This window comes from Antedon bifida, chromosome 5 (genome assembly GCF_963402885.1).
Source record: "Antedon bifida chromosome 5, ecAntBifi1.1, whole genome shotgun sequence".
Taxonomy (NCBI): Eukaryota; Metazoa; Echinodermata; class Crinoidea; order Comatulida; family Antedonidae; genus Antedon; species Antedon bifida.
In genome coordinates, this window is record NC_136230.1 from 20,159,325 (window position 1) to 20,173,942 (window position 14,618).

The 14,618-nt window shown below is 32.6% G+C and overlaps 1 protein-coding gene across 3 annotated transcripts in view; it reads left to right on the forward strand.

Moving 5' to 3' along the window:
* Window positions 1-14,618, forward strand: part of LOC144843748 (gephyrin-like) — a 150,506-nt gene that overhangs the window by 119,195 nt on the left and 16,693 nt on the right. For all 3 annotated transcript variants that reach the window (XM_078700676.1, XM_078700677.1, XM_078700678.1), the window contains 4 exons: window positions 1,470-1,623; window positions 4,577-4,698; window positions 7,108-7,269; window positions 8,208-8,272. In XM_078700676.1, coding sequence (XP_078556802.1) covers window positions 1,470-1,623; window positions 4,577-4,698; window positions 7,108-7,269; window positions 8,208-8,272 — 503 coding nt within the window. The remainder of the gene's footprint in view (window positions 1-1,469; window positions 1,624-4,576; window positions 4,699-7,107; window positions 7,270-8,207; window positions 8,273-14,618) is intronic.

Sequence of the window (14,618 nt, forward strand, 5' to 3'; positions counted from 1 at the left end):
GATAATTAGTTTTTGACGATTAAAACGAATTTAGGTTCAACGATTTGCCCCAAATAGGGGTGTTTTTCGATCGTGGTATACACTGTCTAATGGATGTCCATCTTGAAAAATACCCGCAGACAATAATACGAGGATGCTTCGCATTTTCCTATCTCCTCCTACGATAATTGTTTTTAATGGCTGAAAACCGGTTGAACAGCTCGAATACAGCATCATAATGTTGAAGACAGGCCGATTTTCTTTAAAAAATACTATTTTGATAGATTTAATATACGTTTATACAAATGTATTGATTTGCGATGAATGGAACATTCCAATCTCTGTTCCACAAGTGTCTATTCCCTCAGGCGTCGTAAAGGCAAGTACTGTATACTCATAACAGAAATTTGATCTATTTTTTTTTCAATCTGTGCTGCAGAGGTTGGATATAGAATTTTTTTAAACGGATAATGAGCTAGCGTTTTCAGTCGCCGTATATTATGTACAAATCTTTATTATTGCAGTTAAACCACCCACATCATCACCCTTCCCTCACTGGCATGAGTAGCGTTGTAAAGCCAGTAGAGGAAAGGCCTACGGTGCATCACATGCCCTAAACGCAGAACAACTTTGGTGGGTAGGGTAGGAACCAACTTAAGTATGAATTGGCTCTAAGAAACAATTGAAAACCATTAGGCCTACTAATTAAGTTGAGTTCGATAATTTAATATTATTGACGATTAAATCGAATTTATGATTTTCCCCGAATAGAGGTGGTTTTCACAAATTGTTTTACATTATATAAACATATACACGTCGTAGTGATGTATCATGTACTGTACTATTTCAATCGACTAGGACGGTGATAGTTTCAACAAAGTATTACATCGCAATGTTTTACTGTGTTTAGTGGTATATTATTTGTAAAACATGAAAACAATTAATATTTCGTTACTAAATGGATAAAGAATATATTTAAAAATTGTTCTTCTTTGCACCCATCCTCTTCCTCATCCCTCAACCCTAATGTTACATACAAAACACAAATTAAGTTTGTTTAAATTTGACTTAAACAATTGGTCTCATTTTGTGACAAGTTTCTCTTTCGGAAGTAATTCCCAGGGTGCTAATTTTAGTTGAGTACATAAATCACAGTGTCTATGTATTCGTTCCTGTAAACGACATGTATTATTGTCCTGCGGTACGTACATTTGAAATCGCCAGTTTTTTAACGCTGAAATTATTATGTATTCGAGAACCATCTGTGGGCACGAGCTAAATGGTACGCGAGCGAAGCGAGCGTACCATTTAGTATATTAAAATCTGTTTTAAAAAGTATGTGTGACTGTCCCTTTAACTGAATGAATAACTTCACAGACATCTAGTTAGTGTCATGAATTTAATGTTTTAGGTGAATGAATAAAAAAAACATACCAAGATATACTGTTTAAATTGATAATCAAAAATATATTTATTTTTCATATTTTTAGTCCAGTTGGTGTGGATATTCAACAAGGTCAGGTCATTGTCTCATCACATCTACCACTTGGACCTAATGAGTTGGGACTAATTGCTATGGTAGGGATATCAGAAGTCACAGTTTATAAGATGCCTGTGGTGGCAGTGTTATCTACTGGGAATGAGGTAGGTTGTTTTTCATATTTAACCAATTTAATTGGTGGATCCAGGATTTTTCATTATATAAATTTATAACTCCATGATATAATATTAATAGTCTGATGATATAAAAAAACAGTTCATTATTTCATTTTGTCTGTTAAAAGAAGGAGCATGCGCCCTATGCGCAACCCCACTGAATCCGCCCTGTGTACAATTAATAGGTGTTCGTAAATTATAAACCAGTAGTAAAATTCATGACGGGAACTTTCCATTAAAACTTCACCCAAGTGAAATAATAAAATTGGCCTTGTCACAAAACATCGTTTTCGTGATAACTTTATCTATATGCAAAGTGGATTAATAGCCCTCCTGTGGTGAGTGTACCAAAGTTTGACTGAAAAAATTAATGTACTATTTGCAAACTTATATACTGTTTAAACAATTTGAAATAAAAATATATAAAATATAATGTTTTTATTATTTTTGAATCACAAAAAACAACCTAGTATTATTAAGTATTATCATTTACATGTGAGTCGAGTGCAAAATGCAGTAAATGTCATCCTATAGGGCGGTATCCAATAATAATTGATTGCATGTGGCGGCTGGCTTTTGATATTATAAACATTCTCACATAATTTTAAATCAATTAACAGCGCACTTTGATAAAAGTACTGTGACAAATTATAAAAACAAATTGTATCACAAATAAAATTCGGAACTACTGTATTTACGGCCATTGGTTTGTTATACACTATTCCTTCACTTCAATATATGTAGGCTACAAAATTAAAGCAATAGTACAGTGGATATAATAATAATAATAATAAATAACATTTATAAAGCGCAAGAGACAAAGGTTTCAAAGCGCTGTGTTTTCCAAGATCTGTGCAAGTAGTAGCGTGTGATTATGCTTCTCTGAAGAGATGAGTTTTGAGTTTAGTTTTAAATGTGATTACAGATTTTGATGAGCGTATTTCGAGGGATATGAAACTTTGACTTTACTTTTGACTGGAAAATAAAAGGCGCTAAAGAAAAATTGTGCTGTGTAAATTAGATGATGCGCCCAAACACATAACGAAAGTATAAAAATGCCAAACTATATTATTTTGGGTGTTTTTCGTGGTGTATTAATTATTTGATACGTAGAGATAAAAAAAGGTGGACAAAAATCGAATGAAAAACACATTGCTGCGAAACACGAATTAAGTTTATTCATTTACATTTTATTTTTATTTCACTGGTTTTGATATTTTGCAATTTTTTTGTATGGGAGATTTGTTACGTACTTGCTACTTTTGTAGTGTGGTCTACCAGAAACCTGTGCTCAGCACGGTTTGTCTGCCTTAATAATAATTCGCATGGCATGATTATTAAGTATAATAAAAGCGTACTTTTCCCGGCCACAATATTTCTTTTCGTACATAAGTTGGGGACCCCTCGTGAGACGTCACAAAATAAACAGGAATATTCATTTATCATGTCCATAAGCTACATTAGAAATGAGCTAACAATTCACTAATACAAAGGTTTTCTGTCGAGCCGTCTGTGTAGTCGAGTGGATTAGACTATGGACTTTACATGTCGATGTATGGGGTTCGAATCCGATGAGCAAGTTCTTTTTACTTTATAGTGAGAGAGAGATTATTTAGAGCGTTAGGTTTAGTTATATTTAGGAACTTAACTATCTTTCACATAAGGAGCTCCAACTTCTGTACGAAATAAAAAATCGCTTCCCGGCCCCTGACAAAACTGTCAACAATATCAATACAACTCGGAACTACTTACGGCCATTGATTTTGTTATACACAGAGCATTCCTTTACTTTGAAATATCTGTAAGCTACAAAATGAAAGCAATACTGGATTTGGAGTGCGCCTCAGAAAGTGACAACGTGCATGAGCGAGCAGACTTCTGTCAATCAGTCGGCAGAGATTAAAACATTTTAATGATAAAATATGAATTTGTAAGTTATCGAATTAAGATGTGAAGTATTGGAATATTAACAATGATTACGGACTCTACACAAAAAGTAGTAGACATTAGATGATGCGCTCTGACACATTTTGGGTGTATTTTTCGTTGATATTTGATATTTAGCGGAAACACAACACTCATTTGGATTCATTTTATTTGTTTGTGTGTGTGTTTTTTAAATTTACATTTTTGTTTATTTCATGGTTTTTTATTTTCTCCTCACCCAACAACCTCCCATAACATGCTAAACACAAAACTATACACCCAAAACATTATTTATTATTTATTTTGTGGAAACACGACACCTAGGCTATTTGGATTCATTTTATTTGTGTGTGTTTTTGTTGTTTTTTTTTGTTCATTTACATTTTTTTTAATGTGTTTTTTTTTTCAATTTTTTTGTGTGTATTTTTTCGTATCTGTTGCTAGTTTTGTAATTACATTGTGGTTTAATTTTGATTTTTAGCTTTAAACGGTGATACTTAATTATTACACATGTCGCGGATTGAAATCGAACCTACTAAGCATTGATATCAATGGTCACGGCGAATACATTCTGTTCCAGGGATAGGTGTAATTAATTAAAACTTCAACAGCGTGATCATTCGATACGGTTGACTAAAGACTGTTTATAAGCGGCCCTGCATGGTATTTGTAGATCCGGCCATGGCAGTACACAACAGAGGAGGTTGCATAGTTTATACAGTGACGTAATATGGTCGCTGAGACGTCAAATTACTACTATTTTTTGCCTTTTTTTAGTGTTTATCCTTAAAATTCAGGAAAGTGACATAGCCTATCGTGTGCGGCCCCTCAATAAACATCAGTGCGGCAAATGTGAGCACGTATCTTTCAGTGGTTTTAGAGGAGAAAAATTTAGTAGCATTAATATATAGATTATTTTAAACAAAGATAGGAAAAATCTGAAGTTTATCTCCTCACATGAATCACAAAATTCACTTATCACATGTTCATTTGATAAATATCTTACTTTTTATAGTTATGTGTAGCTGGTGAAGAACTGAAACCAGGGTGTGTCTATGACAGTAATAAAACAATGCTACTTGCTGCATTCAAAGAATATGGTTTTCCAGTACTAGATGTTGGCATAGCTAAAGACAAGTATGATTTGAATAAATGCCCCAGGATTAATTTAATTCCAGACATCAAATTTCCTAAAGCTAAATCATTTTATGTCTGATTAAGTATTTCAATGTATAATTCAAAGTAAATAACTACTACAGTCGACCCCGCCTAAGTCAAATCTAAGGTGACTGGTATAAAAATTTGTGTTATGCAAACTTCGACTTACAGATTTGTAAAAAAATGCTAGGACCTAATTTCACTCACTAGCCGCGCTATGACTAGGCCTAGTAGACCATGTCGATATCGCGGCCCACACGATGAGCCTTCTTGAATTGAGTTTAATAATAAATGCTAAGCCTCCTTTATAACAATAGGAAAACGTATAATAAATACATTTCGGTTCTTATTCGAAAACGGTATCCATTGTTTATTGCCATCTGTCTGTCTAGCACAAAATGGGTACCCACAAAATGCCGCTCACTAGTTCTCAACGCTAAAAAAAACTCACAACAGATATATTATAGCGCGCGTTATAGGACACCGCCTATGCTATACAACATGCTTGAGAGAACCGATATGGTCCCACATTATCTCTGTCATTTGTTTATCGAATTACGTACGTTTCATCAGCTTTTTTAGTGCGTTGTTTCCGCATGATTTGTGACTTTGACTTATACGATATACATCACTAAAGAATGTGTGTATTCGGACTGCAAAAAGACGTTGACTTAGACAAATTTCGACTTAGAAAAATTTGACTTGCAAATAAAAATTACACACTAATGTATAGGAAAGAATTGGGACTTTCATAAAAATTTGACTTTCGCGATTTTTCGACTTACATGAATTCGACTTAGGCGGAGTCAACTGTAGTACTAATTTTTTATTTTTCTGTTGAATATTCTATGATAATCTATGGTTACCGTCCAAGATTTAAGATTCAATTTATTGTCACATAATATTACATACATGAAATTTGTTTACCTGAGCTTAGAAACATAGATACAATACAATTTAAAACACAATATAAAAACGTAACACCTTAACTAATTATCTTGAAAAATGTACATTATATAGATGACAAGCATATGGAAAAAAGAGTCTCTAAAACTGTTGGTTTTAACTTTGCATTGCTGAATTCTACCATATCTATTAAAACTTACAATACTATTTAGTGGATGAGTCACATCTTTAATTATCCATTCTAATTTATTAAGAGCCGATTTATCACAGAGATTACATATACTATCAATTTCTACGCCAATTATTTTACATGCTGCTTTAGTTATTTTACATATTTGATTGATGTTTTCTTAGTTAAATTTGAATACCAGGAAATACAACAGAACGTCATAACAGATTTGATTACACTTTGGTAAAATAGGCACAGCGTATCTTGTCTTGTTGTTAAATTCCTAAGAAAAAATAGGCGTTGACTAGCTTTAGAATAGAAACTTTGGGTATGCTTGTTCCAACTAAATTGATCGTCTATAGTTACACCCAAGTATTTGTGCTCTGTTGTTCTAGATACGCATTCATTGTTAAAAATTAATTGTTCTATCTTTGTTGTTTCTCCTAAAGTCAAAAACCATTTCTTTAGTTTTCATAGCATTTATAATGAGATGATTCTCGGAGCACCATTTAATAACATGAGCAACCTTATTTCTGTACGCAGTTTCATCATCATTAGTTATAAGCCCTGTTACACACATATCATCAGCAAACTTAAATATATAACAGGTACTATCAAAACACCTCAAATTACACGTATATATAGAAAAAAGTAGTGGTGACGAGATACATCCTTGTGGAGTACGGTACCGGTATTTGAAAATATCCAACTTGAAACATATTTGTAATCTTAACCCTTTGTGTTCGATTACTAATAAAATCGCTAATCCATTAGATATAAAAAGATGTACATTTAGATTCCTAAGCTTATCGACTAACAACATATATGGTTGAATAGTGTTGAATTCTGAACTAAAGTCTAAAAATAAAGTTCTGGCATAGGATTTAGCTTTGTCTAAATGAGCCAAAACAGGATGTAAGAAAGAAATCAGAGCGTTGTCAACACCTCGTTTAACACAGTAGGCAAATTGATATGGATCTGCAAACATCTCTATTAGCTGCTTTCCAAAAACTAGCGACACAAAAACTATTTAATGACCATTCAAAAAGCTGTGCGAAATCTGGAGCTAATTCATTCCAGGAAAGTAACTTAATAACATTGGCTCTATTTTTTTTTATCTTATGAAAAAATACATAAAACTTTTACAGTCATTTTTTTTTTCAATTCAAGAAACGATAAAAAGTGCTTTTAAATGATTTTTATACTTGTTTTAATTTGTCATCTTGGACTGTAATACTAGAATTTGTATTTCATTAAAATTAGAATGATACACATAACATTCTTTTTATGAATTTGTTTATTTTTTATTCAAGTTTACAGTCATTGCAGACTATTTTAAAGAAGGCTTTTAGTTCTGCTGATGTTGTTGTATCTACTGGTGGGGTTTCAATGGGTGAGAAGGATCTCTTAAAGTACACACTTAGCGAAGTTTTCCATGCTCACATCCACTTTGGCCGTGTGTTCTTAAAACCTGGGTAATGCTTGTTTCATTAATTATTATTTATAATATAAGGAAAAATGAGCAAAATACAATTATGAACAATTTCATCCTATTCATAAGGTATTAAATGTAGTAAAGATAGATCACCCTATATATTTCAATCTTAAATTAAAATTATGTATATTTTGATATTTTATTAATGTTTTCATTACATTTCTTATTAATCAACAATTGGTAAAGCACTCCTCCTGGATCTGCCTCTGAACTTAACAAAGAGGAACTTTCTTTACTTGTCCTGCATTTGAACATGAATTAGCAGACAGTTTTTTTTTAATTGGAAATTTAATTGCAATTTATTCTTGGAAACGACCATGTTCGTTATGAATTGACTGATAAATTATGAAATAAGACTTTTTTTTTATCTTGAGTTATTATGTGAAACACTCTTGAGGTGGTTTGAGAGAAAAACAATTATTTTAAAGAAATATGTAGCTCAGTTACAACAAACAGTGTTGAGCTATTAATGTTGTTTGATGTTATTTTAGTCAGGGATGTTGTTTGATCAATGCCATTGATGTGATTGAATAAAGTTTTGGAAGCAATGCATGCTACCAGGCTGGGTATATGAACTTTTATGCAAGTAAAATTGTTTGGTTTAGTTGTTTTGATCACAAATGTTGGTTATTCCTGTCAAACAGTTAAGCATTTTGGCAACCTCAAGGGCATATGTACAACAAAAACAATTAAACCACCTTTGTCGTTATTAATCAACTGGGTTGCTCACATGATGATATGGACAGTGCAACATTTTTGGCTCTAGGCTCCCTGATGGGAGGCTATAACTACAATAACCCACTGTGGCTTCATAGTACTTTTGCTTTGTAGTAGATATTTAGTAATTAAGCTTTCAATTTATGAAATGAAATACTATCACTAAAATATGTACTATAGTTTTAATAAATATATTTTCAGGAAACCTACAACATTTGCTACAGTTGAGTATGAGGGAAAGAAAAAATTAATATTCGCCTTGCCCGGTAAGTATCTTTATCTAATCACTAATCTACATTAAAATGTTGACATCATCTGTTCTATTTTCTATTTAAGGTCACAAACTACATTCTTAGACCACTAGTAAAATGTTTTGTCTTATTCCATCTGACACAGCAACAAAAAAATGAAACTTTCGGGCCTTCGTTTTTTACCGGAAATATTGAAAAGAACAATATTAAAATAAAAAGTATGAAGCAATATTTTTAGCCCCAAAATTAACATTTTTAACCAGTTTTGGACATCTCATTTTATGAGATAAAAGATGAAATTCTATTTTCACGAATATAAAAACATTTTTATTATTTTTTTATATATAACATCTGCTGTAAGTAGATTCTTCAGATTGAAAGGTATGCCTATAGAGTAGACCTAGGATAGGCTAGGATAATTTGTTTTTTATATGATCTAAAGAGGTACCGTTTACCATTTATAGGTTTCAAAACTTTCTTTGAGTTGTATCCACATTGTCGGCCAAGAATTGTCGACTTTCTTATAGGCCCTACTATCCCAGGCCCTACTAGATAATTTGGTTCCGTTCCCAGTCAGGAATTTTGTCTCTTTTGAATAATCCCATTAAACCCTTCTTATTATTTTTTTTTACCATCACATAAATGGAAGGTTGTATCAGTCAGTTTAGAAATAATTGGGGTAGTCCTTTGCAACTAGTAACATATAAAAATATTGCCAGAAAGGAAGAAAGAACTGGAGATACTATATTCAATAGAACATGAACCCAGTCAGAGACATTTTTTACCTTTGACACTAAGCTTTTTAATACCAGCAATCTCTTTAAGCCCTTTCTTATCTTGAGTTGACCCATGACATATTGAGTTCCTATATTAAAACATCAATGGACTGTCCAACTGATAATTTATTGATTCAGATTGAACTGAAACTGAAATCATAATGATGATGGGCTATGCCGAAAACATGTCGTTTCAATAAATTTATATTGAGGCAGTTTTAACTTGTTTGATTTTGATTTTTTCTTCTACCCTGCCTACTGTATGCAGTGTGCATCATCAAGGACAAACCTGTACTGTGACCTCTGTCACGGGCATAGACTTTTAAAGAAGATTAAACATGGATGTACTGTTGGCTTGAACATTTATTAGATTGGGTGATCCAGAGATTTGTGAATCCCTCAATTTGATGATCGGTTTGAACTGTATAAATTAAATTACAGAGTATTAAAAAATTGACTAACAATTATCATCAATAGTTCTTCTTATGATAATTGTTCCATGAAGAGAATCGTACCATCAGTCTATTGAGTATATCGCTCTCATCAATCTTTACAATGGTTCTGTAACCACAACTGGTTGTTATGGCATCTATCTGAAGTAGGAACATGCCTCAATTGGTTTTCTTTGGCCTTTTGTTATTTTCTTAGAGTAGGCACAACCTTAGTAAGCTATACTTTATGTTAAGACTGTTTAGGCCTAGATTAATTTTTTTTAGATGTATGTCCGACTCCTAGACTACTGTATAAGATATGAAGCAGGGATTTTTAATCCATGGTAGTATGATAGACTAAGGTGGGTGAGAGACCTGTTGATTAACAGATTTCAACTGCAAACGCATGTAAAATTATATGCAAGAACTTCAATTGAAATCTCATTTTCTATGGTTTTAAAACCCTTCATTCAAAAGATTGAAAGGAAGTTTATTTAACATATTGTCTACATCTGGTAAGCTAAATTCTTATTACCTCCGCCAGGAATAGCGAGAGGTTATGAGGTCATATATGTTTCCATATTTATATAACAATTACCATACAGTACTAATAGTAACAAATGTTTCCTTACAGTAGTAGGTGTATATAACTAATTCGACACTTTTATCGTGCTAATTACGTATTTAACTGTAGGACTGGCCATCTGCAGACCAATATGCAAATAATGCAACTTGCAGACCAAGTAGGCTATTTACATAACTACGTAAAAAATACATCACCCCCCACCAAAGTTAGCACTAAGGTACAAAATAATCTGGAGACTTTCTAACCCTAGATACTGTCTCAGTACTGTGATGGGTTCAGGTTCATTAACTAATGCTTTCTCAACAGCTGGCAGATCAACAATCTCCTTAGCAGAATTATAACCATAATTATTAACATTTACACCATTATCTTGTACATTATTGTCCATTACAACTTGACTAGAATCAAATGATACATTGTTATCCTCATTATTACTTAACCTTTTAACCTGAGATACATTTCTCATTTTCGTTACCCCAGATTTAGTGTTTTGCAAAATAACAGCACTACCTTCTTTTATAACATCATATGGATCAACTTCAAAATTTGAACACAATTTACTTGGTTTCTGGTTAAACCTAAGCATTACCTCATCACCCTGTTGTACATCAGATGGCACAGCTCTACGATTTGTATCTGCATTGCTTTTGCCGCATTTTGCAACGCATATCGCGCACTTGCACCATCTCTTCCCAATCGGATTCAACAAGTTTACAATCAAATTTAATTTGAGGTAATTTATCTCTTAGCTCACGCTTCATAAGGAGCATGTCGGGCCTTGCCCCCGTAACCGTATGAGGTAAAGGAAGGAAATAGAAAATTTGAGAACTCTTTATGCCAATCTTTTCCTAGTTTTGCAGTTCTAATTGGTTTAAGTATGGTTTCTTTAAACCTTTCTACCCCACCATTTGATTGAGGCCACAACGGTACACCTTTTACGTGTGTTATAGCAAGATACTCAAGAAAATCTTCAAATTCTTTGGATGCGAAAGGAGGACAATTATCAGTTCTAATACTATACGGCAGACCATGCGTGTTAAACACACTTTGCAACGCTTTAATAACATGCGCAGCATCAGTTTTACGCAACAAAATAGCCTCCGACCAACGCGAATAATAATCAATCACAACCAATCATTTTTCAGTGGGTGTATTTATTTTATTTATTCATAGGAATCACCTTTATATCGGTGGCACACATTATCAGTTAATGGTGCATCCATTTTACAGACAAAATACAAATAACATAAGCTACAAAGTTCTAAATACTAACACATAACATCAAAACAAAATGTAAACTAATTAATTAATTAGATCTGTATGAAAATACATAATACGTAAACTGTACAATATATATAACTACAAAAATAAAAACAGAACAACAAAAATATATGATAAATAAATAAAAATTAATAAATAAAACTTACAGATACATCCTCATAGAGATATCTGTAGCTTGTTTACTATAATAATCAATTAGTTGAGAGAGGTAATGCTGATAAAATTGTAGATCTAGTAACCCATGCTTTCATTAAATATTTTTTACAATAAAAATCAAAGATTTCTCCTAATGTTTCATTTTCAGTGAATAAATTGTCTAGCATAAAGTGGTGTTTTAATTCTTGAGATCCACAATTAAAATTATCCCAGTACATACTTAAATTATTGTCTATGAGGTTGTTCTTAAGATCCAAGTATACATCATTTCTAACAGAGTTTAATGAAGGACATTTAAATAAAAAATGTTTACTGTTTCTTTTTTGTTAGTACTACACATCTTACATAATCCTGTGTTATGACTTGACCAGGATTGTCAACGACCCTCAAGATCTAGAGAGTTTGATCTTGCTTTAAATTTTAAATTGATACTCTTAAAATTAGTTTAGTTAGTCAAATATTGTTCAAGGTTTGGAGTTCCTTTATACATAGTATATTCCGTTAACATTGTTTTGCATTGGGCCTTTGAAAACCACTCGTTATGATCAACCTGTTTATTATTTTTCCTAAATGGCTTTATCCAGTTAGTAGATGGTTCTTGATTAAATTTGTCTATAAAATTTGTTTTATTTAAAATATCTTTTACGTTGGATAACCAATGCCATGTCATATTTTCTTGAACAGATAAAATTGCCTTGAAAAGTAATCGAGACCACCTACAATCTTCCATATTCTTTAATCTGTTAAAATATTGAACTCTGTAATCATTTTGTAGGGAAATAATACTTTGCCATCCCAAATCACCATACAATGCTTCTTTGGCAACATTTCTCGGGGCTTTTAGTATTATTCTAGCCATTTGATATTGTAGATTCTCAATTTTGTCTTGTGAGGTTTTCCCATTACAGAGCCAAACAGAGCTAGCATAGTTTATGGTAGGTAGTCCGATCATTTTCCAAAGCAAATCGCCATAGTAGACTCTGTTAAAGTCTACTTGTTCCGATATTATGGATTTGATGTAAGCAATTATACGGTTACCTTACTTAATTACTTCATTTATATGACATACATCAGACAATGATCGAGATATATGTACACCAAGGTATTTATAGGTCTCTGTTTCCAATATATAATTTTCACCTAGTCGCCATTTTCTGTGTAAATTGATTCTTTGGCCTGTGATTAAAACATTTGATTTTTCATAATTAAACGAAAGTTTCCATTTTAGTGAGAATTCAGCTGTCGTTTCTAATACTGAATTCAAATCTCGTTCATTCTCTGCAATTAAAACCACATCATCTGCCCAAAAGAGGCTATATTTACACTCAAGTTCTTACATTTAATCATTTTATACAGTTCGTTAATGAATATTGAAAACAATAAGGGTGATAGTGTACATCCTTGCTTTACACCTTCGTCAATACCAAAATAATCTGTAACAGTGTCTCCAAATGCTACTTTACATTGTACATTCAGATAAAGGTTCTTAATTATATTAAGTAAATTTCCTTTGATATTGTTGATAGCCTGAATAAGGCCATCTCTCCAAACAGTGTCAAATGCTTTTTTGAAGTCTATGAAAGCAAGGTAAGTTTTTTTACCTTCAGCTTTTCTGGTTGCGATTATGCTTTTGAGGGTAAAGACATGGTCTTCACAACACCTATTCTTACGAAAACCTCCTTGTACTTCATCTAATAAATCATATTCCTCAATAAAACTTGACACTGTTTGGGCGATGATCCTCTTGTAGACTTTCGATACACAAGAGTTTAATGTTATACCTCTATAGTTGTTTTTTATGTTGATTTTTTACATGTATTATTGTACCTTTATTCCATTCATTAGGTATGCATTGCAATTCTTTCAATCTATTAAACATTTTAAACAGACTCAGTCATCTGATTACCTCCATTCTTTAACATTTCATTTGTTATTGTGTTGATTCCTGGACTTTTATTGTTTTTGCAATATGTTATTGCTATGGCTACATTATTTAGACTAAAATTCAATTCTTCAATAGTGTTCTCATTATTTCCATCTTGCCAATTAAAAGTATCATTCAGATTATTGGCCATGTTCAGATCATCGCATTTTAGGTTTTGGTTCATTTTCCCTAATGTATTAAAGTGCATTTTAAGAGACGTCTTCATTGTTTCCCTATCGGTTGTAACAATATTAGTTTCAGGTATTATTATTGCTTTTGCAGTATGTTTCTCTTTTTTACCTTTAAGCATATACCAGAAGTCACGACATTGAGGGCCTCCCTTTTCCATTAGTTTTGAACAATTTTCTACTTTTGTTTGTATAATTTTTTGTCTTATTAATAATTTAGTTTGTTTACGTTTGACCTGATAATCATTCCACAGATTATTACATGTACTATCATTAAGTGGATTGTATTTATGGTAATTACGGTGTGCTCGACAGGCATCTTTTCTCGTCTTCAGGGACTGTTCAATTTCTTTGTCAAACCATGGTTTAACATGTTTATATTTTGGTTTATATCCAAAACATTCTTTAGCGGCCAAGATTACTATAGATTTCCAATGTTTCCAGACCTCATCTGCATTTAAATTATTTGGGTCCCAATCACTAAATTGCATATCTAAATATTGTTGGAAAGGTCCCCAGTCTTGGTCTGCCTTTATATTCCACATTACTTGATCTTCGGTTTATTTGTATATTTTGATTTGTTTAATTGGTTGTTGAACCATGGATCATTACAATTTGACCAGTCTCCAGAAATAATGAGCTTCTCAATATTATTCAAAATTCATTCAACTTAGAACATCCGCATAATTTTCAGAGCCTTTTATATATTCAACTGAAAAGGAAAATTGTTGTAAAAACAACAGCCATCGCTCAATTCGAGCTGAAGGTGGTCTAGAATTTGGCTTTAACACGGATAATAACGGTTTATGGTCGGTTCATACTACAAATTTAATTCCAATTAAAGCTGCAATAAAAAGAAGAGAACCGGCACAAGAAAAAGGGGAAGGCAGAAACGGCGATGGAGGGACGACATTACAAAGTATGCAGGCATCACGTGGGCGAGGACAGCACAGAACAGACGGGATTGGCAGAAGCATGAGGAGGGCTACATCCGACAGGGGATGATACAGCTAAACTGA